The sequence below is a fragment of the Furipterus horrens genome, unplaced genomic scaffold (assembly GCF_987537825.1).
Source record: "Furipterus horrens unplaced genomic scaffold, mFurHor1.1.pri manual_scaffold_8, whole genome shotgun sequence".
NCBI lineage: Eukaryota > Metazoa > Chordata > Mammalia > Chiroptera > Furipteridae > Furipterus > Furipterus horrens.
The window spans coordinates 16,137,688-16,161,387 of NW_028327178.1; the positions used below are offsets into that span (position 1 = coordinate 16,137,688).

Below are 23,700 nucleotides of genomic sequence, written 5' to 3' on the forward strand. Positions count from 1 at the left end.
AAGAGGCCGGGGGTGCGAAGGGGGGGGCGGGCGAAAGGAAGAAACCTAGGTCCCCCCATTCTACTGTACGCGCCTGCGCAGAAAAACCCTACTCAGTCCCTAGTTTCAGCCTCGGCTATTGCTTCTTTTCCCCGCCCCCACCTGGGGGCGTCACAAAGAGTGACGTGTAAATCGAACAATCACAGTCCCTCTCGTGAGCCAGTAAAGAAAAGGGAGGGAGGAATGGGGGAGGGGAGAAGACTTCAGGAGCAGGATTAGGGGGCTAGCTAGTCCCGGTCACCCAATCAGAGAGCTCCAGGGAGGAGCGGGGCGGGGCCCGAAAAGAGGGTGGGAGGGGTGGGGGCTCGGGAAAGGACTTAGAAGGCTGCGGGGAAGAGAGGGCGGACTCCCGGAGATTAAAAGCGCCCAATCAGAGCGCCCCGGCTTCATTCTGAGAGCAGCGTGGGGCGTCGCCGCCGCTGCCGCCTCGCGCGCCGGGGGCTGGTTAAGGCCATGAAACAAAAGAAACCCTGAGAGGGGAGCCGCTGCCACCTCCAGCAGCCCGCCCCGCTGCCGTCCCCACCCACCCACCCACCCACCCTAGTTACCTACCTCTACCTCCTACCCCAGCCCCTCTACCCCTCCCTCTCCCGTCTCCCGGCGGACCTGGCGCTCCTCAGCCCGGGTCGCCAGCCCCGCCACCTCCCCAGAGGAAAGGTGTTTGCGCGCTGAGCAGAGCCGGGGCCCTGTCCGCCATGGGGCTCGCCGCCCGCCGCGCCTGACCCGGCCGCCGCCGCCGCCGCCACCGCCATTGACAGCGCGCCGCTGCGATGCCGAGCGGCAGCTCCGCGGCCCTGGCCCTGGCGGCGGCCCCGGCCCCCCTGCCGCAGCCGCCCCCGCCGCCGCCGCTGCCGCCGCCCGCGGGCGGCCCGGAACTCGAGGGGGACGGGATCCTGCTGCGGGAGCACCTGGCCGCGCTAGGCCTCGACGACCCCAGCCCAGCGGAGCCCGGCGCCCCGGCGCTGAGGGCCGCGGCGGCGCAGGGCCAGGCGCGGCGGGCGGCGGGGCTGTCTCCGGAGGAGCGGACTCCGCCCGGCCGCCCCGGGGCCCCGGAGACAGCCGAGCTAGAGCTGGAGGAGGACGAGGAGGGGGAGGAAGCAGAACTGGACGGAGACCTGCTGGAGGAGGAGGAGCTGGAGGAGGCAGAGGAGGAGGACCGACCGTCACTGCTCTTGCTGTCGCCGCCTGCGGCCGGCGCCTCCCAAACACAGCCGATCCCGGGCGGGTCCCTGGGGTCGGTTCTTCTGCCCGCCGCGGGCTTCGAGGCCCGGGAGGCGGCCGCGGCGGCGGGGGTGCTCTACGGAGGGGACGATGCCCAGGGCATGATGGCGGCGATGCTGTCCCACGCCTACGGCCCCGGCGGCTGCGGGGCGGCGGCGACCGGCCTGAACGGGGAGCAGACGGCCCTGCTGCGGAGGAAGAGCGTCAACACCACCGAGTGCGTCCCGGTGCCCAGCTCCGAGCACGTCGCTGAGATTGTCGGTCGCCAGGGTGAGTGTGGGGAGAGAGAGGGGTTTATCCGGACATGGCCCCGGGCGTGGGTGGAGAGGCCAAAGAAGAAGAGCTTGGAGCAGGAAAAGCGAACCTGGCGAGTTCCCCAGGTCCACCGAGAAGGGGTCTGGGAGGAGCCAAGGGTCGAAGAGAAGAGATGGGTCACCTTTCGAAAACCCTCGGTGTTGCGCTCGTTTTGCATGATAAAAGGTGTTAAGTTTCTCCAGCCACCCAGTCGGGCGGTGTTCACTGGACTCGGACTGTATTCGTGGAACACCAGACTGGCGTGGCCCCAAAAACCTCGGCGAGGTGGTAAAAGGTCGGGTGGATGGTGCATTCGGGGCTGTGTACGGAAAGCGCCGAGATTGCAAGTTTGCTCCCCGACTGCCTGGAAAAGCGCTCAGTTCCCCTTACAATAGCTTATTCAGAGGAAGAAATGGACAGAAATGGAGGCTTGTGGAAGTTCACTGGAGAGGGAAGGGGATGTTCGGGTGGTGGGTTTCACCCCCGCCCCTCCACTATTCAGAAACTTAGCTTTTGAAGTGCAGCCGAACTCTGTTGATCTTAACTGTATTTCTTTGATGCATTTTAACTCTCGAAAAGACACCTTGGCTACCTTTTAGTACACATTAGTACACACGATGAAGAAAAATTGACCAGTACGGTAATTGAGTTAAGGAACTTGATGCGTTTATACCGTTTTTGTAAATTCTTTTCCTCACTTGCCAGCGCACCAGTATTGCAGACAGACTCCTCCCACATTGTTCAGACAAAGGACCTGTGTCTCAGATTCCAGTAGATTGGTGAAGGTGGGGGAAGGGTATGCCCAGAGAACCTCTGTATCCGACATTTTTAGGGAAGGTCCAGTGCTCTAGTGGAGCTTTTTTCTCTCCATTAAATATTACTTGCAGCTGCCTTATTTCAAGATGGGTTAGCCTGGTCGATGCATGTCTCTTTGCTTTAAGATCAGTGTTGGGGTCAAGTAAAGAGAAATGGCGCTGCTGCTGAAATGATCTCATCTTTCCCAAGTGGTCTAAAGTACACATAAATAGGAGGGCTGTTGAAATGGTGGTTTCGAATATCAAAGTTGGTTCATTTCGTACCTCTAGGATTTTAGTAAGAAAAACCGATCTGAAATCTGGATGGAGGAGATAGCTTCTTTCAGACATCCTGATGATTGGTAGTTAAAGGCACTATAGTTTGGTAAATAACTTTTGCATGCCCTGTTTGAGTGTTTGCAATACTTAAGATACTAATCCAGGACAGAACTGTTTCACCTTACATAGGATAAAATTATAACATTTCAACTTACGGATCCAGAATGAGTTGACCATTCAGTTAAGAACACCGAGGAATTGCTATGTGGCAAGCTTGTATTTTGCCAGGCGTTGAGTTTATGGCAGATGAGAATGTAAGGTTGATTCAGAGTTGCTGCCCTTGAAAGCTATTAGTCTAATAAACAGTGGAATGGCTCTAAACTAATGTGTTAGTTAATGTCACTAACTGTAATGAGGGACAAAAGTCATCCCATCTAAGAACATCCACCCTGGAAGGCTGTGGAGAATGGACAGGACTCGAACAAATGGAGGTGGAAGAAAGACTGAAGAACGATGTAAGGAAAGGTGTGGAGGAATAAACTCTAGGTATGATTGGAAATTTGCGTTGGTTTGGGGTTTGGGGTTTGTTTTGTTTTTGGTACTTAGAATCTGTAAAGAAGAGTAGTGAAAAGGGGCTGGAAGGTGTGTGTCGAGGGGGGAAAGACCCTTATCACCATACTAGGATGCTACTTCCTCAGCACAAGCTTTAACGGTGCTTATAGTGACAGTTTACAATAACAAAGGAGGACATTTACATGCCAGTTTTAGGTAATGATATCTTGTATATTTGACTGGATACAAATTCTTTCCTTCTATTTATTAGATCCTCTAAAGCACTATAAAATAGTCCTTAATTGCACAAACTGTTATTTTCATACAAATCCATTACTTAAAAGTAAATCGAATTCATTCTAAGTTTTTATTTTGTACTATATTAAATTGCAGATAAAGTCGTTAGATTTACTTATTATTGGTTAACAAGGAAATGTGAATCTATGTTTTAGGACATGGGGACAAATTGCTGACATTTCTTTTGCACTTAATATTTTCCCAGAATTCAGAGTACTATTAAAGGTATGTCATCATCCCCTATCTTATCTTAAGAGCGGGAAGTCTTGCCCTTTGCTGTTCTGACCCATTCAACTAGTGGATCATTGACCCTCTGCCACCCCCATTCCTCAGCAGCCCCATGATAAAACCTGTGCAGTGCTTTCCCGGTACGATAGGAGAGCTGAGCAACCTCTGCTGTTTGCATCCTTTTACAGTGTAATAATTTCCCTTTCCCCAAGTGAAAAAGCAGGGCGAATCATTTCATTTGTTTGCCTTGGATGAACTAAATTTCCATTCTTAAGAATTATCAATTCCTGCCATTTTATTCATTACCTGAAGTCATAATCTTTTGTTTGACATCTCTTAATTGGTTTTGGAAATAATTATGTCACAGATGGAGACATTTATGACTTCAGCTCTAAAGCAAAGAGGAGGACAAATGGAATTCTGAGTCATGTGGACCAGCAGACTCATTTAGGTGGCCTCTGGTTCCAGTGTCTTTCAGGAAAACAAATCACTGCTTTTGCTAGTGATGAAAGTTGGCAGTGTTGACCTCATATTTATACTCACAGTAGTGTATGGTTGTTTGCAGATGTTAAATTGGTCCCATTTTTTAAACTTTGCTTTTCATTTTTATACCAACAATAGTGTAAAATAAAGCCAGAAACTAAAAAGGCTTATTGATAGTCCAAGAAGTTTTAGAATACAAGCATTAAAAGTAAATCTAACAGATTTAAGACTTAACTTTTTAAAAACTATCTAGTATTTGCAAGAGACAGTCACAGTGGTTAATAGATTTAATTTAAGTCAGGGGACTTTGTTCCAATTTGCAGTCATTGATAACTAGCCAGTTAGACTAAAAAGTGAATTAAACAGTATGACTCGGCCTGTCCTGAAAGAATCCAACCATGTAATCTGAAAAATGAGACATTGAAGGATACAAGAAACATTGTACATAGGACAACGTTGCCTAAGTCAACTTCAAAGTAGGCACGTTGGGACCTCACACAGGTCTCCCAGTTGCCATTAGCTGCCCTGTCATATTTTCATGAAACTCATTGATGGTTTGAAATCTCTTCCCTTTCAAAGGTGATCTTAGTTTTGGGAAAAGCCAGAAGTCACAGGGCACCAAATCCTAGGCTGTAGCAGGGCTGAGTCACCTGGATGATTTGATGTTTTGCCAAAAAACTGCACCAGACATGATGCATGGGTGGGTGCAATGTCATGATGAAGCTGCCAATCAGCAGTTGCCCATAGCTGTGGCCTTCTGAATCATCCACGTAGTTTGCGCAGAGGAATGTTAAAGCTTAATACAAAATTTGATGCATATTCATTACTGTACTCAAGTGCTCAGTCATTTTGAATGCAATGGCCACACAGTACACATGTTCACTCAATGGTGTCTACTGCCCCCACTGACTAGTACAGTGAAGTCGTCATGTTTCACGCATGCACATTCCAGTCCACTTTCCTTGGCTGCCGAGTTACATCAATGTCACACAAACCGTTCTCGTTATATTAATAATTGTTGGACTCTTTTCTGACAGGCCTTGAATACCCATTCTTAACTACATTATAAATAAATATTGGTGCCATGAATTCATTTGTTTTAAAAGACTTACGAACCCAAGGTTTTATATCACTGTTTAAGAAAATATAATAGTCTCTCCAACTATTTTCATTAGTGACTTTAGTTGTTGGTTTATGTGTGTTTTCTAGGCCCATGGTCTGGAAAAGTCATCTCCAGCTTTTTTTATTGTACACCTTGTCAAAAGAATTAAACTTGTACTTTTGTTGTCTGATATTTATGTATGACTATTATGTATGCTTATATATTATACATTATAAAACATAAAACAAAGTTTAAAGAGTGGGGTAAAAATGGAAGTTGGGGTTCTATTTTTTCCTGTACTCCAATGGATTTCCTTGCACCCTACTTTGACAATCACTGAGCTAGAACCTTTTGGAAATGATTTTCTTTATTAAGCTACTCTGTCTCCAGTTTCATAGGGTGAAACCAAGTTCTAACAACTGAAATAAGGTATATGCATGTTTGTCCAGGATAAAAAGAAAAAGCTTCATTTTGCTATGCATATACTCACTATTCAAAAAGAAATAACACATTTCACGAGGAGAAAGTTTCAGAATAATGCTAAAGCGTACTGGTCAGTTGGTTGGACCTCATTCAGCCAGGGAAAAGTCACCGATTCAATCCTCCATCAGGGCATATGCCTGGGTTTGGGTTCTGTCCTAGTCAGATGCATGCAGGAGGCAGCCAACTGAGGTTTCTTTCCCTGTTTCCCTTGCTTCCCTTCTTTCTGGAATCAATAAAAGAAAAAAAACTTTTTTAATAAAAGGGTAACGCTAAAGCACAATTTTCTTTTGTGGAGGTGGAGGAAGGGGGATTGTTGACCTCTCTATGCCAGGTATGTTAAATGTTTTACTGGTGCCATTTAACCCTGCTGGGCAGCAATCTCCCATTTTGCAAATGGAAAAACTGAAGTCCTGAAAGGTAACTTGCTCAAATGATGGTACTTGGATTTGACCAGTGTGTTCGACATCAGAGATAAAGGTCTCACTCAGCAATGCTGCCTCAGTACTGAAGCATCTTACTCCAAAAGATCGATAATATTTTGGGTCAATTTCTGACATAATCATGAGTTGGTGATACTATATATTTAGTATGCATAACTTAAAATATCACTATCCAAATTAATAAAATTTTGATACCTCTACTAAGAAGGCAGAGTTATTCTAATATTCTAGATCTGTGTCTAAAAATTGACTCTTTATAGTTCAAAAAGTTGATTCGTGTGTATATACACACTAGCTTTAAAAATTAAATATTATAACATTCTAGGCTTTTAAATTTAGCTCCATTGGGAAAGATTCAATTATAATTGTTTTTGCAATAATTGTGGGGAGTCTATTGCCTTAATAGACTGGTTAATCAAGGGTGTATTACATACCTCCAGTTACCAACAACCTAAAAATGATCCAGGGAGTCAAGTATTTGAGAACTGTTACTGTTAGAGATTTATATTTAGAAAAATTTTCAACAATATTTATGGGTTGGAGTTCTAGATAGTTCTTTTTACATCTGAAGTTTTCAAAGAAAGGTAGCATTTACTTATAGCATGGTGCTTAATATTTTGTGGATTTGGTTTTGTATGAATTTGATATTTCTACAAATTAAAGAATTTAATAAACAATACAAAAACATTTTAGAATGTATGTTTTAATGTAAAAATACATATTGTGTAAACTACTCCAAATTGCCCTTAACAGTCTACTCAGCTGTGGTATTTTGGAAAGAGCCAGAAATCAGAAGTTAAAATTCCTAAATTCTGATTACTCTGTGCAAATAACTCACTTGTGATCTCTGGGACAAGTCACTTAAACTCTGCAGGCTTCAGATTCCTCTTCTTTAGATGGGTATAATCAAGAGACTGAATGATACACAAATTAATTGATATATGTGAAACTGTAAGTGGATAAGCACCTATTACTTTTGTTAAGTTAAATCTGAAATTAATTTGAACCTCTCTGTTCACCCTTTTGTGGCTTGCTTAGCAGTTTCACCCATTTTATTCTTCTCATGTGATAGAACTAGAACCAACTGGTGTCTGGATGCCTGTTAGATAGATTATACTTCTGTCCAGATAGGCTTAAATTATGCTGTTATAACAAAGAACCCTAACATCTCAATATTAAGACAACAACGGTTTATTTCTTTTCTTTTTTTTTTTTTCTTTTTGAAGATTGTATTTATTTATTTTGGAGGGGGAGAGGGAGGGAAAAAGAGAGGGAGAGAAACATCCGTCAGTTGCCTCTTGCACACCCCCAGCCGAGGGACCTGGCTGGCAACCCAGGCAAGTGTCCTGACCTGGAATTGAGCCAGTGACCTTTCCGCTTTGCGGGAGGATGCCCAACCCGCTGAGCCACACCAGTCAGAGCAACAAAGGTTTGTTTCTTATTCACAAAGGCTCTGCTCATTTTAGTCATTCAGGGACACAGGACAATGGAGCAACCATCATCTCAAGTGTTGGCTGGTCTTCCCCTATGCCAGAGGGATAAAAGACAGTAGCATAGGACATACAGATCTTTAAATGTTAGCTCTGGCAGTATTAATTATCTAATGTGCTCATATTTCATTAATGAGAGCAAGTCATCTGGCCCCCACACCTAAATTCAAGTGGTCAAGAAGTGCATTACAACCATGTGCCCACAGGAGAGCCAGAATATTGGTGAACAGCTTTAATGACTACCACAGTATTTAATCTGTGAGATTGCTACAGGATTTTTTGAAATGTAATTTATGCCACATAGAATTTGTAATTTAAAATTAAACTCAAGATGACCCTGTCGGAGTAGTTCAGTTGGTTAGAACATCATCCTGATACACCAAGGCTTGCAGGCTCAGTCTCCAGTCAGGACACACATAAGAATCAACCAATGAATGCATAAATAAATGGAACAACAAATGTGGCTCTTTCTTCCTTCTCCCCCCCTGCCTCCTTCCCTCCCCCTGCTCTCAAATCAATAAATAAAATAATTTATTTAAAAAACTAAACTCTTAAGTAGAAAAAACAGATAATGTTCAACAGATATTAAAATAGGAAAGCTTAAAAACTTTGTAGTTTAAAAACTCCTTTAGGAAACTAAACAGATTATGGATAATTGATTTTAGATCCCCATGGATGTTTAGGTTAATCCTAAAGCGATGTTTTTACTAAACTGCTTCTTGATGCTTCCTAAATGGTTTATGTATCATAATTTCTGGGTTTACTTTTAACTTTTTCCCATGTTACCATTAGGTATCATATAGGCATTTATAGAGATTAAATCTTGATGTTTAAGCCTTTATAATAACTTTCTAATGTTGTATTACCAAACCCAGCTGTGAGATTGGATTATAAGCAGCCTGATGCTGTTTGAATAACATTTCAAGTTCAAGTCTTTATTTCATGACTGATTTTGAGAATTTTAAGTTAAACACCATAACTAGCACCTCTTTCATACCAGTGTTTGCTATTTTAAGAACACTTTATGTTGGCATGATTTTGTTACCTTTGTTCAGTAAGCAAAAACCATTACTTATTGTATGCAGGAAAGCCTGATTTGACTATAAGTTAAGTTGTATCATGAAATAATAAGATGAGGCCTTAAAATAATAAGATTCTTTTAATGAAAACTGCTGGTGTAGTTGAAGATAAGCAGAAAGTGGTTAGTATTGAGCATGGTTAGTTAGAGGAGAGTAGTGAGGGAATTGTTGCAAACAATTAGAAAATGTCCCCAAAAGGTTACCAGTTAGAAGTATCTGCGCTTTGGACTGACCTTATTACCTTCCCCCTTTCTGTACCACTCTTCCCTCCCCTTTCGCTTATTTCTTGCCTGTCCACCTGTACCATGTAATATACTGCAGGAAAGGACATTGAACTTGGGAGTTAGAAAACTTGGAGACCTGGTTTCAACCATTTGTTGCCTATGACCTTGAACAAATCACTTAACCTTGCTGATTCTCAGTTCTCCCTCTTGTGGGAAAAAAAAAAATCTGTTCCTTCTGCTTACTTTCCCTGGCCCCTCCCTCGCCCCCGCATTTGTTGTGAGGATCAAGTTTGAGAAGACATTGTGATCACTATACAATTATATGTGAGGTGTGAGGTAAGATTTATAATTTGTTTTTCTACTAGATTTGTACTCTGAGCAGATGCTAGTTGAAACCAAAAATTGTCATTCAGTAAGTTTTTCCCCTGGTATACCACTAAATAAATGGCGTACATTATATTTTTTAAAGTTTACAATGTCTTCAAATTTATTTAAAATTATCTTTTGAAATGTAAATGATAAAGAGCTAAACTAGTCTGGAAGAGAATTACTTTGCAAGTGAATTTGATGCATTATATGGTACTCAAACAGGTGTTTTCTAAAGTTTCTATTAACACCCCCTAAAAGGCATAAACCTAATTTTAAAGCCCCCAGTTAGGAAAATTGTTCTGCCTTTCATCTCTAATTTATACCCTCTTCTGGTTGTTGCAGCTTTAGTGAAAGGCAAAATATGAACTTTTTAAAAAAAGAAACTATTTCAAGATGCTTGTCTAAACTAAAGAGGTGAAATAAAGGGGATTTTACATTTAGTTTAACCTCTATTTTAAAAAATACTTTGTACATACAAGTAATTCTCCACTCATAGTCAACTAGGTAAATAAGACAGGTTGAGAGAATGGTATATTTAGGAGTCATTAGTTAATAACTTTAGGCAATTCTGAGTTTCAGTTTTCTCTCATCTATAAAATGAGATTAAACTAGATTATCCCTTATAGTTCTTATATTTGTCCACAAAGAGTTCCTAAAATCCTGCAGAAGTATCAGGTTTTAAATTACCATTAACTGACTTCAACATATCTCCTCCCAATTCTGTAAGGTTTATGATGTCTTACATGCTTTTCACAATATAAATGTTTTATCTTTAGGAGCTATATTCTTTAAATGTTTTTAACTTCCTATAGAAAGAGGAGGTGACTTGATCAAAAAATATAAGCATTGGGAAGGACCTTAAGATTGAATGACCTAACATTGAAACCATGAGTAACTGGTGATAGATTTGAACCCAGTCCTGCAGATAATCAGTTTTGTACTCCTTACATTGTTTTCTTTAAACTGGACCTTGGAAGATTCATATGTGGTAGTGTGGCAATAAAAGTCATTCCTATGTTTGATTATTTGAGAGTTCACACATGCAGTCTCATCTTTTCCAAATGGCCATGTTGTTACTCAGATGTGAGGGGGTGGGGACTGGTAGGAAGGTGTTCCAGGTTATGTAGGAAAATATCTGAGCAGAGATAGGAGAGGAGGAGGGCATGTGCAGAGGATGGGACAGTCTGGGAGAAGGTAGGTTATGGCCACTTAATGGGAAGAAGGGAGGTGGGGATTAATATTAGGCCAAGGAGTTTCACTCGCCCTCCTCATTTATAATAACATGTGTGTGTACACTGATTTCCTAATAGGATTCTTTCCCCTTCAAAACAAAACTGCTTGAGGGGAATCTTTTAAGAAAGGTATACCCCCAAGGATGACCCAAAGTGAAAATGCATAAGACATTTTTGGTGTTTGTTTTGTAAGAGTTTTCGCTTTCTTCAATCCCTTTTATACCAGATGTGGCAAAAGTGGTTTTATAGTAGTGAGTACACAAAACACAGTTTATTCTCATATTATTATTTAGTAATTATTGTATTATTTTCCATACAAACAACTAAACCCACTTTGCCCCATCATGTAATAATATATATAGCTAATTTATGAAATGAAGGAAAAATTCAATGAATTTAACTTCTGGAAAACGATACTCTGTCAAAAATCAGCAACACTTCATACAACATTTGGGACTTCTTTCTTTAAAAAAATAAATTCTATGCACCTACAAGATAGACTTGAAACCCTTGTCTGACATTGAAAATGTTCACCTCCCCACTGAACCTTTTACCCTCCAGTCACTTGAAGCTCCCGTAATACCGAGCCAGGGTAGGTCCTAACTGCCATCTTGTATTTTTGATTCCCTGCTTTGGCTCTTGAAGCTCCTTTTGCTTCTTCCCACCTTTCTTCAAGCCTAAGTTCAAATGCCTTTGTAACCTTCCATTTACTGTAAGCAATAAAGTCATCTTTTCTAAGCTTCCAGTCTACTTTCTTTAAAACAATTATATCAGTGTTGCTTATGTAACTGTTTCCTCCTGATTATGAGCGTATCACTTTGAATTAGCACCTGCACCTTCCTAGGGAATTGAATATTTGAATAGGTAAGCTTAAGCAGTAGGCTGCTTCATGCACACCCCCACTGGGGACCCGGCCGGCAACCCAGGCATGGGCCCTTATTGGGACGGATCCATTTTCTCACAATTAGTGAATGTTCTTGGACTGGAGAAGGAGTTGTTTGGCTAGGAACACCTAGGTAGAGCCCTTAGGACAAGCAGAGGCCAGTTTTTACTGACTAGTGCACCTCCTACCAAGTTTTTACTCAACTCTCGACATAATCTATCTTTGTCAACATGATGACGTATGTATTTCTTTTCTACCTATATCTTGATTTTTAGCTCCATCCCATCACCCTATTCCAATGTCTATAATCCCCAAACTTTTTCTGACCCCGTACGTCTCGCCGCTGCCCCGGGTTAGGGTTTAAATCTCATGAGCTGAATACATGGAAGAAAGGGAAAAAAATAACTGAAGGGAAAGGAAAATGGTAATGTAGTAGGCAGAACAAATCCCCTTCTCCCAAAGATGCCAACTACCTAGTCCTCCAGAAACAGAATGTTTATGTGGAGTATGGACCTTGAGATCCGGAGGACATTTGAGATCATCTGGGTGGGCCCGGTGTAATTACATGACTTGAAAAGCAGAAACCCTTTCCCAACGGAGTCAGAGATGTGAGAAGAGGAGAGATTGGAGCATGAGAGCCTCTATTGCTGGCTCTGAAGATTGGGGGGGTGGGGCACAAGTCAAGGAATGCGGGTGGCCTCTAGAAGCTGGAAATGGCCCTCAGCTGACAGCGGAGAAGTGGGGGTTCAGTCCTATAACTGTAAAGAACTAAATTCTGCCAATCACCTGAAGGAGCAAGAAAATAGGTCTCCTGACGCTTCCAGCAAAAAAGGAGCACAGCCCTGCTAACACCTTGATTTTTAGCCTTGTTGTGCCCATGTCAGACTTCTAACCTACAGAATTGTAAACTAAAAAATTTGGTATGTTAAAGCCACTGTGTATGGTAATTTGTTTAGGCAGCATGAGAAAACTAAAGCAGGTTATGAGCAAAATTAAAGAACAGGAAAAGATTCTGGATTGAAGACTCCATTTTCCATCTAGCTCTCAGCTCCTAGTGGCCACCTGCAGTTCCAGTCCCGGCTGTGAACATAGGCAGTTCACCACATGGACTGTTGCTTTCTTCTAGGCTAGCCAGCTAGACTGCTGAGACCAGCTGGAGCAAACCTTAAAGGACTCATGGTTAGGTCAGGCCCACCCGGGCAATCTGGGCAATCTTCCTATTTTAAGGAGAATTGATTTAGACTGTAATTACATCTACATTGCAGACTGTAATTCTATATCTGGTTCCTGTGTTATAAGTACATTGTTCCACATGCTAAATGGATTTAAAAAGTGGCCTTAAAGATGATATAGAGCAATGGTTTTAAACATTCCTAATGCCGCAACCCTTTAATACAGTTCCTCACGTTGTGGTGACCCCCAACCATAAAATTATTTTCGTTACTACTTCATAACTGTAATTTTGCTACTCTTATGAATCGTAATGTAAATATCTGATATGCAGGATGTATTTTCGTTGGAAATTGAACATAGTTAAAGCATAGTGATTAATCACAAAAACAATATGTAATTATATATGTGTTTTCCGGTGGTCTTACGCAACCCCTGTGAAAGGGTCGTTCGACCCCCAAAGTGGTCACAACTCACAGGTTGAGAACCGCTGATACAGAGTTTTACACTTTTCTCATTGTGACCCCCCCATCCCCAATCAAAAGAACATTTTACATTGAAGCCCATTGTACATATATTTTACTGAAATGTTTGTAACACGTTGAGTTCTCGTTTTGGGTTTTTTTGTTTTTTAATGCTGATTTCAACCCATTAAGTTGATATTGCAAACCCACCATAGTGTGAAAAACACCAAAGATACCATCCTTTCAATTCTTCCTTTCAACTCCTCTCCCAGCAACTGAGGACCTCTCCTCTTAATTGCTGAGGCAGCTGGTGGAAGAGCCTCTTTACACTGGAGAAGCTGTTCCAGGGAGTGAGAGGACCAGAATTCTGGCTGCAGCTAAAGGGTTGTAACGTGAAACACAGCCTTAGCCACAGAGATCTAGAAAGGAGAAATGGGTAAATTGGAGACTTTATTTGGGGAATTTACTTCCAAATCAAAATAAAATTACAACTCTGAAAGCTGATGCCATTCTGGTTCTTAACCTCTACACAGGCTGGTATACATTTTGCCATATGTTTGTTTTATTTGTAGTTGTAAGAAAATAATTGTTAGTCCTTACATCTTAAGAAATAAAAAGCCTTGTTCAGCTTTGAGGATATGAAATCATTTACACTGCTGTTTATACAACTTAACCTCAGTACTAGCCAAAAGTCTTGTTGATAATGCTAAGTCTAAAAAAAGTAACATTTCTTAGTATTTAATTTTTTTAATTGGTCTAATTTAACCATATTTCTTTGAAAAACAGATGCATTTGTATGGCTCAAAGTTTTTCAAAAAATAGTATACTCGGAAAATTTTCTCCCCTCTTACCCTGTCGCATAAGTCATCCAGTTTTATGACTTACATATTCCATTTATGTAGCTGTACAGCCTCACACTGCTGTAAACCATAAAGGAGGGACATAACGCAAAGGTCATTTTGTACCTGTGCAAGTATTTCTACAGAATCAATTCTTACAAGTGGAATTATAGGGGCGAAAGGATACCTGGAGTTGTAATTTTGATCGTGCAGCTAAATATGAGGTTTTTTTTTACCCCTTCCTTCCTAGCACTGTTTTTGATATTTGACAGTGTTACAGGTGAAAAACAGTACCTCAGTTCACATGAAAATTGGAATTTTTATGTTCAGAGCCATTTATATATTTTTCTGTGAGCTGTTTCTTTTACCTGTTTTTCTATTGGGTTTTGGTGTTTTCATATGTAGGGTGGAGTATGTGTAAAGGCAGTCTAATTTTATCAATACTTTTCTAGCTTCTGAGTGTTGTACCATTGTGAGATTAGATATTGTTTTATGATTTTTCTAGTATCCTTGAATTTTCAAATACAAACTCAATCTAAAGTACCCAAAAGCTTTTTATCTTCACCTGAAACTTAATAAAACATTTTTTCTCCTGTCATTTGTGTCACTTATTTAGAACTCTGCCTATTCAAATTGTCCCCAACTTTAGAATGCACATATATTCCAGAAATCATGTGCTGGATGTTTGGAACTTAGAATACATATGTTCCTGTAGAAACAATATTATGATTAATGAGGTTTTCTTATAGTCTTAAACTGAGTTTAGGGTGTCATGTTGAAACTGTCTTATAATATTTAGGAGAGAGAATAAATAGTTCTGATTTTGTTCCCAGTAGCTTTTAAAAGGAGTTATTTGCTATCTTCCTGTTACCACTTTACCCTGATCTGCAAAACCTAAGCACATGTCCCTTATGGGTAGTGTAAGGCCTGTCTTACTCCTCCATCTCAAAAGTAGTCCACGGTCAAAACGTTTGTTGAGTGTATGATGTGAACTGTTATCAGCTACACGTTCACATCACCCCTTTCAGAATTTCTTGGACATCTTTCCATCAGTCACATGTTGGCTAATGGAAAGTGGTCTCAGTGCCTGGCCCCAAGCATCACCTACTGTACTGAGATAAGTAGATACGGAAATTTTATTGCTCTGGTCTTCCAATTGACTTGATACAGTGTTTTCTTATACTCAAAAGTAGCGTTATCAATTTAATCTTCTGGTAGTTCATTATAGATGTAAACTTATAGCAGTACTCTTTATTTATAAAAACAAAAAACAAAAAAAAAAAAAACCACCTTCTGTTTTACAGTAGCATATATTTGACGGATTGTAGTCATTTCTTCATAGCCTCCAGATTACCCCCTCCCCTTGGCTCTTGTAACCTCATCCAGGTACTGCAGTAAGTGCTTTCCTTGCAGTTTTGGTTTTGGCCATTTTCCCTCTGTAGTCTTTTCAAATGAATATAGCCTTCAGGTTAGAATAAACCTGACTCTCTAAAAGTGTTTTCATGATAGGTACCTAGCATCCAGCAGTGAGAAAGCAGCCATTTATAAGTTCTACAGTTTGTTGGAAAGAGGAACAGGATCTTCATTTGTGGTTGAGATCTAAAAGTCCCATGGTGGGTTGAATATGCTCTAATTGAAGGCAGAATAATAAACTCCTTTTGAAAAAGTTGGATTAGCAGTATGGGGCCAGAATATGAAAGTCTTGAAAAGCCCAGCAAAAAATGCTTAGCTACAAAGCAGTATTTATAAGAAAGACCCGATATTGTTATATTGAAAAACAGTGATCTTTGTTTCAACAAATGTTGTATGGCCACCCCATGACATATACCTAGAGTCAAACCACTCAGTGCTTTGGGAATGCCTTGGAAGGGCAGACAAACCACTCTGAAGGGAGAGGAAGCCGCTTAGAGGATGAGGCATCTAAACTAAAATCTTAAGGGCTAACAGGAGTTAAGCAGTCAGAACTGGGAAGTAAAGAGGCAAGGACAGAGGAACATTCCAGTCATGGAAGCAAGGGAGCATGGATAGGAGTTTAATAAGAGGGTGCACACTGCAGAGTTTAAGAAGTGAAGAATGGGAAAAAAGATAAAGCCAGAGAGAGGTACTCAGGTACCAGGTAAAGAGGGGCTTTGTGTGCCATATTTACCTTAAGGTAAAGGGGAGCCATTAAAGCATGCAAAGAAGTGATCATGTAATCTGCTTAGAGAAAGCATCATTTGACTAAAGGGAACAGAGACTGGATTTAAGTGAGGCTAGACTGGAGGCGAGGAGACCTGTTGGGGAAGAACTATTGCAAGTTAGAAATGATGTATATAAAGACTTAGCTTTAGTACATTATCAATATTTTGGGGTGGCGGAAGAAGGGAGAGTTTAAGAAGAAAGACCTGCTCAGATTGTGATGAGCATCTTCAACATCTAACTTCTTTATTTGGAGGAACACGGAATAGCATGATATATTCATGAGAATAAGCTATCCTGGTAAGCTTTATATTAGGATCTTTGAAAACTATATGCTGTGGCGGTATATTTGACATTTTAGGTTATAGTCTGAAGCCCTCTACTCTTACACAGTTGGCACTGGTATGGGTGATTACTCCAAAAAAAGTATTAGAGAATCATATGTAGTTAGGTATATTGTCTTAGATGCTTTATTTTAACTTAAATATACTTAAGAGTTGTCCATCTTCAGTAAAACCACATCCAGTGCCCGTATACCATACAATTTCCAGTGTTTCTTTTGAATTTAGCCAGAATTTTACAGTGAGTGCAAAGTCTTTCTGTGTTGCTTTCTTTTACCCTGGGCTTTTACAGTTGTCTCACCTATGCGTAGTTTAGCGGCATCGTTTTTTCCCTTTCAGATACTCATCTTTGTTGAAATTTTACAAAATAATCAACTTAATTTTCATCCAAATATAATGTTTTGTATTCATATTTCGCTGATTCATGTAAAAGCTCGTTTAGTTCACACAAGAGTACTATTAGCATAAATAGATGAGGATAAACACAGCTGGTTCTTAGTGAGCTTAAAATTCAACTGATGGGAGCGCCAGACATGAGCACTTTGCTGTGGTCATCAGTTGAATTTTACAAGGAAAGAGCAGTGTTAAAATTATAAGACAGTTAAGTGGAAGTTAGTTAAAGAACATCGATCATATGGTGTAGTTGTGTGAAGTTTTGAGGTTCTTAGACTAACAAAAAGGTGGTAGATTTTTAAGTCAGTAGGTTTAACCCTGGCTGTGCCACTTACTAGCTGTGAGAACTTGAACAAGTTATACAATTTTCCTGCACTTAGTTTTCCTTTGCAGTAAAAGGAATATAATAGTCTAGTTCTTAAGGTTATTGTGTAGATTAAATGAGACAATCATATTAAATGTCTGGCTTGTACATTAATGGTTTTTTTTTTTGCTACCAGTACCCTGCAGGGTAGTAAATTACTTAAGTTTTGAAGGTCAGACCACTCGTGGTGTAGCCTGCCTGTATAGCGTACTCTAGCTGCCCAGAAGCAGAGGTTTAAAAGGAACACTTTGTGATTTGTCTTTATCAATATTGTTGAAGCAGATGTTGATTCTTATGACGTATTTTCTTTCTAACAGGCTGTAAAATTAAAGCACTGAGAGCCAAGACAAACACGTACATCAAGACACCTGTTCGTGGTGAAGAGCCCATTTTTGTCGTCACTGGACGGAAGGAAGATGTCGCCATGGCCAAAAGAGAAATCCTCTCAGCTGCAGAGCACTTCTCCATGATTCGTGCATCTCGAAACAAAAACGGCCCTGCCCTGGGTGGGTTGTCAAGTCCTAATCTGCCCGGCCAGACCACCGTTCAAGTGAGGGTCCCATATCGTGTGGTAGGATTAGTAGTTGGACCTAAAGGAGCAACTATTAAAAGAATTCAGCAGCAGACCCACACATACATAGTAACTCCAAGCAGAGATAAGGAGCCTGTCTTTGAAGTGACAGGGATGCCTGAAAATGTTGACCGAGCACGAGAAGAAATAGAAATGCATATTGCCATGCGCACAGGAAACTATATCGAGCTCAATGAAGAGAATGATTTCCATTACAACGGTACTGATGTGAGCTTTGAAAGTGGCACTCTTAGCTCTGCGTGGCTCTCCTCCAACCCAGTTCCTCCTAGCCGTGCGAGAATGATATCCAATTATCGAAATGATAGTTCCAGTTCTCTGGGAAGTGGTTCCACAGATTCCTACTTCGGAAGCAATAGGCTGGCTGATTTTAGCCCAACAAGCCCATTTAGCACAGGAAACTTTTGGTTTGGAGATACACTACCATCTGTAGGCTCAGATGATCTTGCAGTTGATTCTCCTGCCTTTGACTCGTTACCAACATCCGCGCAAACTATCTGGACTCCATTTGAACCAGTTAACCCACTCTCTGGCTTTGGGAGTGACCCTTCTGGTAACATGAAGACTCAGCGCAGAGGAAGTCAGCCATCTACTCCTCGTCTGTCTCCTACATTTCCTGAGAGCATTGAACACCCACTTGCTCGGAGAGTTAGGAGCGACCCACCTAGTACAGGCAACCACGTTGGCCTTCCAATATACATCCCTGCTTTTTCTAATGGTACCAATAGTTACTCCTCTTCCAATGGTGGTTCCACCTCTAGCTCACCGCCAGAATCAAGACGAAAGCATGACTGTGTGATTTGCTTTGAGAATGAAGTTATTGCTGCCCTAGTTCCATGTGGCCACAACCTCTTCTGCATGGAATGTGCCAACAAGATCTGTGAAAAAAGAACGCCATCATGTCCAGTTTGCCAGACAGCTGTTACTCAGGCAATCCAGATTCACTCTTAACTATATATATATACATAAATACTATATCTCTATATGGACACGTAAAGGCATGGGTATAAAGGTACCCCCAGTAAACTTCCTAATGAATTCTTATGACTGTTATCAGGCTATATTGGGATTAGGCTAAAGTTGTTTAGTAAACTTATAAAAGGCTGCTATGGTAACACTAAACCTAAGTGGTCTCTTGTGTATTAGTTTGGTTTGAATTATTAATATTATCCTGTAGACCCAGAGACATAGCTTGTATAAGAATTGCAGAAGTTGAAGTTGAACTCAATTGAGTGAAGATAATCATAGGTTGTGTGAGCCTATGAGAAAAGCGTGTACATCTAAGATTTCAAAACAATGGGTCCCAAAGCCTAACCACATTAAGAGTTTATGGAGGGTACTTGGCATTACAGATGATTCAGACACTTCCAGGGCTGCCTTCTTTTACACTGCCAGTTTTGACAAAACAGGTTTGTTTGTTTTTTATTTTACAACAATTTATGCCTAATTCTGCAGGATTACAAGTAACTTTTTAATGCATTGTGAATTACTGGTAATAATAGGGCTGATGGCAGTTTACTCAATCACTGGTTATAATTTGGGACAAAAACTGCTACATTGACCTTCATCTCGCCCAGCTGGTATGATCAGTGGATCAGGAATGCAATTGTGTCGATTGTGAATTCCTACCCATTGCCTCCCTCAGTGAAATGTGGAAAAGGCCATCTGGGTTTTCCCATTTCGGAAGGGCTTTGGGATTCACCTATATTGGCTCATAATTGAAGATGTGAACATTCCAGTCATTAGTCTGATCAAGCTATTGATTACTTTTTAGACTAGATCAAAATGTGAAACATTTTATGTTCAATCCATATTTGTCTTGCACATTATAAATATATTTTTATTTTTTAGTAACTTAGGGAAAGGGGAGGGAGAGAGGGATACTAATGCCCTTAGCATAATTCACAAAAGCAGCTGTGATGACCTCCAATCAGTTTACTTCATTTCAAAACTATTTCCAATCACAAGGAAAGATTTAAGATACACTTTTACATTTCACTTGTGGATGTCTATGACTTCATCCTCAGTATGTTCCCAAATCTATGCTGGCATTGACAGGACAAAACATTATACTGGTGGGTTTTTCTACTAATTATTTTTTGAAAAGTTATTTTCCCAATACAAAAGAGCTTTTTTTCCTCAGTATAACAAAAATTGAAATCCTATGTGTATTGAATAGTAAATAGACAAATTTTATTTTTTATTTCCACTTGAAGAGTTACATTTCGTATAAAAGTTTACAAATAACGGTTTTTATTTTGATTTTTTTCAGTATAAAAAATTGCCTTGATGGCATATTATGATGTAATGCTAATTGCTTGTAGGATAGTTAAATGTCAGTATTGAAACCTAATCTGTAGCTGCCGTCGTGTAGATATGAACGAAGGTTCACCAAGCATGTATTTTGTATCTTGTTGCATTGTACACTGCAACTAATAAGCCAAGGAATTGACATATATATTAGGTGCGTGTACTGTTTCTAAAACCACAAACTAAGAATGATAAATTATCAATACAGTTTAGTATTTGCTAATTTTACTACACTCTTTTGTTATGTATATGTAGGGAAGTCATAGGGATTATAAATTCAATTTGAGTAAAGTTTAAAACCATATATTTTATGATAAAGGGCCTTTAACTTAAGATGGCCAAAGCACTGATATTATATATTTGCTGTAAAGAGAATTATAAGAGTTTTATTTTTCTGATATTAAAAGTTACTTAATAAAGACTTGTTTCCATTAACTTAAATGTATTCTCATTGGTGTTTTTCATGTAATGATTAGTTTTAAACTGGAAGGTACCTATATCCAGAATTGAATCTTTCCTTTTATTTTCTTCTACAAAGTTCCCCCTTTAGCTACCTGTGTTCTTGTGAGTTTTTTTTAGTGAGTTGTTAGTGTTCAATGTGTCACTTACGTTCCTATGCAGATTTAGCCTCTTCTTTAAATGGTGTTACGTTATATAGTAAAATTAGAGATTTAGCTAGTTCTAGACTTTTTATTTGCACGTTTGTGTAGTTGACCACAAATAATCACTATTCATTATAAAGAAAATAGAAAATGACTTTACATATACAGGTTATGTTAACTAAAACCCTGAATTCAACTTAGACTCTAGTCTCTTTCCTTTGTTGAAATTTTTTGTCTTAACAAATATATAAAAAAATTTTTTCTAATAAGAAGGTACATGTACAGGGTGGGCTAGAGTAGGATTAAAGTTGTCAACATGGAAAAATAGAGGGGTGAGCAAAATTAGGTTTACGGTTCGTATGGAAAAAAACATGCAGGTTATGATTATTGCAATAGCTTTATTAACTGTTTCATGTACTCACAACTGTAAACCTACTTTTGCCACTCCTGTATTTAATTTGCTCTAAGTATCATCTAAAAGGTTTTATTGTTGACAAAAATAATACTCCATTGATGGAATTGATTTGATGAAGCTAGTTGGAGTAAATTGTTGCTATTTGTTAACAAGCAAGAATAAAGATATTTCTAAAATTGTTCTAAAGAAACGGAAATTCTACTCATTCTTAATACTTAGAGGTATTTATTACACACCCATAGTAGGTCTTTTTATTGTTGTTTTGGATAGATTCTTAGGCTGTGCTAGAAGACTGGAGTATATAGATTTGATTATGGGCAAGATTATTGCCTTAGAATTATTCTGCTAATTTAGGATTAGCCTCCAAAAGTATGAAAGTTAAATTATTTGGGTGTGTTACAGTATTTATACAATTCCAGCATAAATGACCAATAAATATGTGAATTTCTTAACTTTTACCCAATATAAGGTCAAGATCTTCCAGAGGACCTTGAAACTACTTTGAAGGCTTTCTTTGTTAGAGGAAGCCAAAACTTCATCTAACACTAATATTAGCCAAGATAAGCACTTAGCAAATTCTAAGTCTGGATCTGCCTTTCCTCTTGTGCCTGAGTTAATTTTCTTGCTTATGGAAGTATTTAAGGGAGATGGGCTCCAGGAGCCCTGTGGACCTGCGTATCCAGGGAATCAAAGCCCCACACTGGATAATCTGCAATGTGAATAATCAAAAATTAGGCAAACCTATTGAGTTGACAATATTCCATTTTTACAACCTTGAAGAATAGACACTAACCTGAAAACATTTGGTTTGGCTAGCAGCTTAATTGTGATATGTAATGATACTAATTCTTTCTATAAAAGATTTTAACAGAGGAATCCCTTGGCAAAATTAAGTTTTTAGAAAGTAAAGAAGGCTAGATAGAATAATTAGGGTTAGGAAATTGGTACAGGTATGTTATTACACTTCAAATTATTATTAATGAATCTGTAAAACACTGGTTCTCAATCTGCTACCTATTCCCCCACCCCCCCTCAAATTTCTACTTGTCTCATTCCAAAACTATAAATAGTGAGGGTTAGGAATGTTTATGATATATCATGAACATTTCTTTCATGTTAGTATACTTCCATAACATAATTTAGTGGTTGCAATAATTCTGTTTTATAGCTATTTCACACCTTAACCATTTTCTATTAGTGATTTAAGTAACTGGGGTCTACTAGCACTGATGAAATAGGGAGGGACATTGAGAAACCTTATAAGGAGATTCCATTTAATAAAGATTAGGAATAGCTGTTCTCTTTCAACAGTTACACCTTCCTACTTGAGTATCTTGGAGCAATTATTTCCATTGTCTTCAACTGACTGTGAAGTACAGCACATACTGTAATTGAAAATTAGGAAAAGATGTTACATTGTCCTGCCATTTGGGATAGTCTGTGCTGCCTCTGTATTAGTGTATATCTGCTTTAACATTTTGAAGGTGGCACTTGCACACCAGTGTAAGAGAACTCCTTCCCAGGGAGGAGGTGGGTTAGATACTTGACATAGTCAACGGCTCATTGGCCAACTCATTGCTGGGGATTGGAAGGCAAAGAGGCAAACGGCTGAAGAGGAACTGGGCCCTCCAGGTATTTTTTGGAAGTCTGGGAGGGGGTGGAGGGAGGAGAAGTTTGTAACCTGATTCCCAAATGGGTTCCTGCTGCTTCAGTATTTAAAATTATAAATATGCAATCTGTAAGAGTGTGCTTAAGTACCTTTTAAAATTTGCAATCTTTGTGAGAGTGCACTTAAGTACTTTATGTCTTAAAAAGGAGCTGTGATATACACCACAAACTGAAAAGAACTGGCTTAGTAGTAAGGTGGTTAGTTTAAGAAGACAGTGAGGACCAAGATGATATAAATCTTAGTTCAGAGCCTATCAGCATTCCAACGTTGACCCAAAGCCTCTAGCACTTTATGTATAATTTACTGCACATATTAATATTGAACATCAAAATGGGAAAAGTCAGTGTCACCATCTTAAGGGCTATACAAAAAAACCCTCAAAGTATAGAGACAACCTACCTATGCCCCAGAGACAGATGGAGGTTCTGTTAAATTACAATGGTCTTGGATAACAATAGCCTCTATTCAAAATGAAAATTGGGGGAGGTGGAGTTAAAAATGTGATCCTAGAACTATAAGAATGCATTATTTAAAACTGGAAAATAAATTGTAGGTATTTCTATTTTAAATCACCAAGGCTTGTATGTATTCCCTGACATTTCCCAAGATTAAAAGCAAACAATGGAACTTTTGACATCTATTCCTGCAATTTCAGGGGAGTTACCAAGCCTTATAACAGGAGACTTGAATGGAGTAGTGGTTTCAAATCTTCTTGAGTCATAGATGTAAACTACTGAAGTATGGAAACTAGGTATTGTCCTTTAAAGATAAATCTGAAACTATAGAGCTAAGACTTCAAAAAGGATTGAGGGAGTGCTAAACATTTGTCAATTACCTAGATTTAAAGTATTTGAGGTTCACTATTAGGTGACATTGA

At 39.8% G+C, this 23,700-nt stretch overlaps 1 protein-coding gene across 1 annotated transcript; it reads left to right on the plus strand.

Annotated features, from left to right (window-relative positions):
* Nucleotides 1-809: 809 nt before the first annotated feature.
* On the plus strand, nucleotides 810-20,578 carry MEX3C (mex-3 RNA binding family member C). The gene is made up of 2 exons (XM_090285487.1): nucleotides 810-1,530; nucleotides 17,556-20,578. Exons 1-2 carry the CDS (start codon nucleotides 810-812, stop codon nucleotides 18,776-18,778), a joined length of 1,944 nt encoding a protein of 647 aa, XP_090141613.1. The 3' UTR covers nucleotides 18,779-20,578.
* The last annotated feature ends 3,122 nt before the right edge of the window (nucleotides 20,579-23,700 follow it).

What these genes read in the sequence shown, in the direction of transcription:
- MEX3C (XM_090285487.1), top strand. Translation starts at nt 810, where the DNA reads ATGCCGAGCGGCAGCTCCGCGGCCCTGGCCCTGGCGGCGGCCCCGGCC. An exon ending in TGAGATTGTCGGTCGCCAGG is followed by an intron (nt 1,531 to 17,555) that starts GTGAGTGTGGGG and finishes TCTTTCTAACAG; the next exon opens with GCTGTAAAATTAAAGCACTG.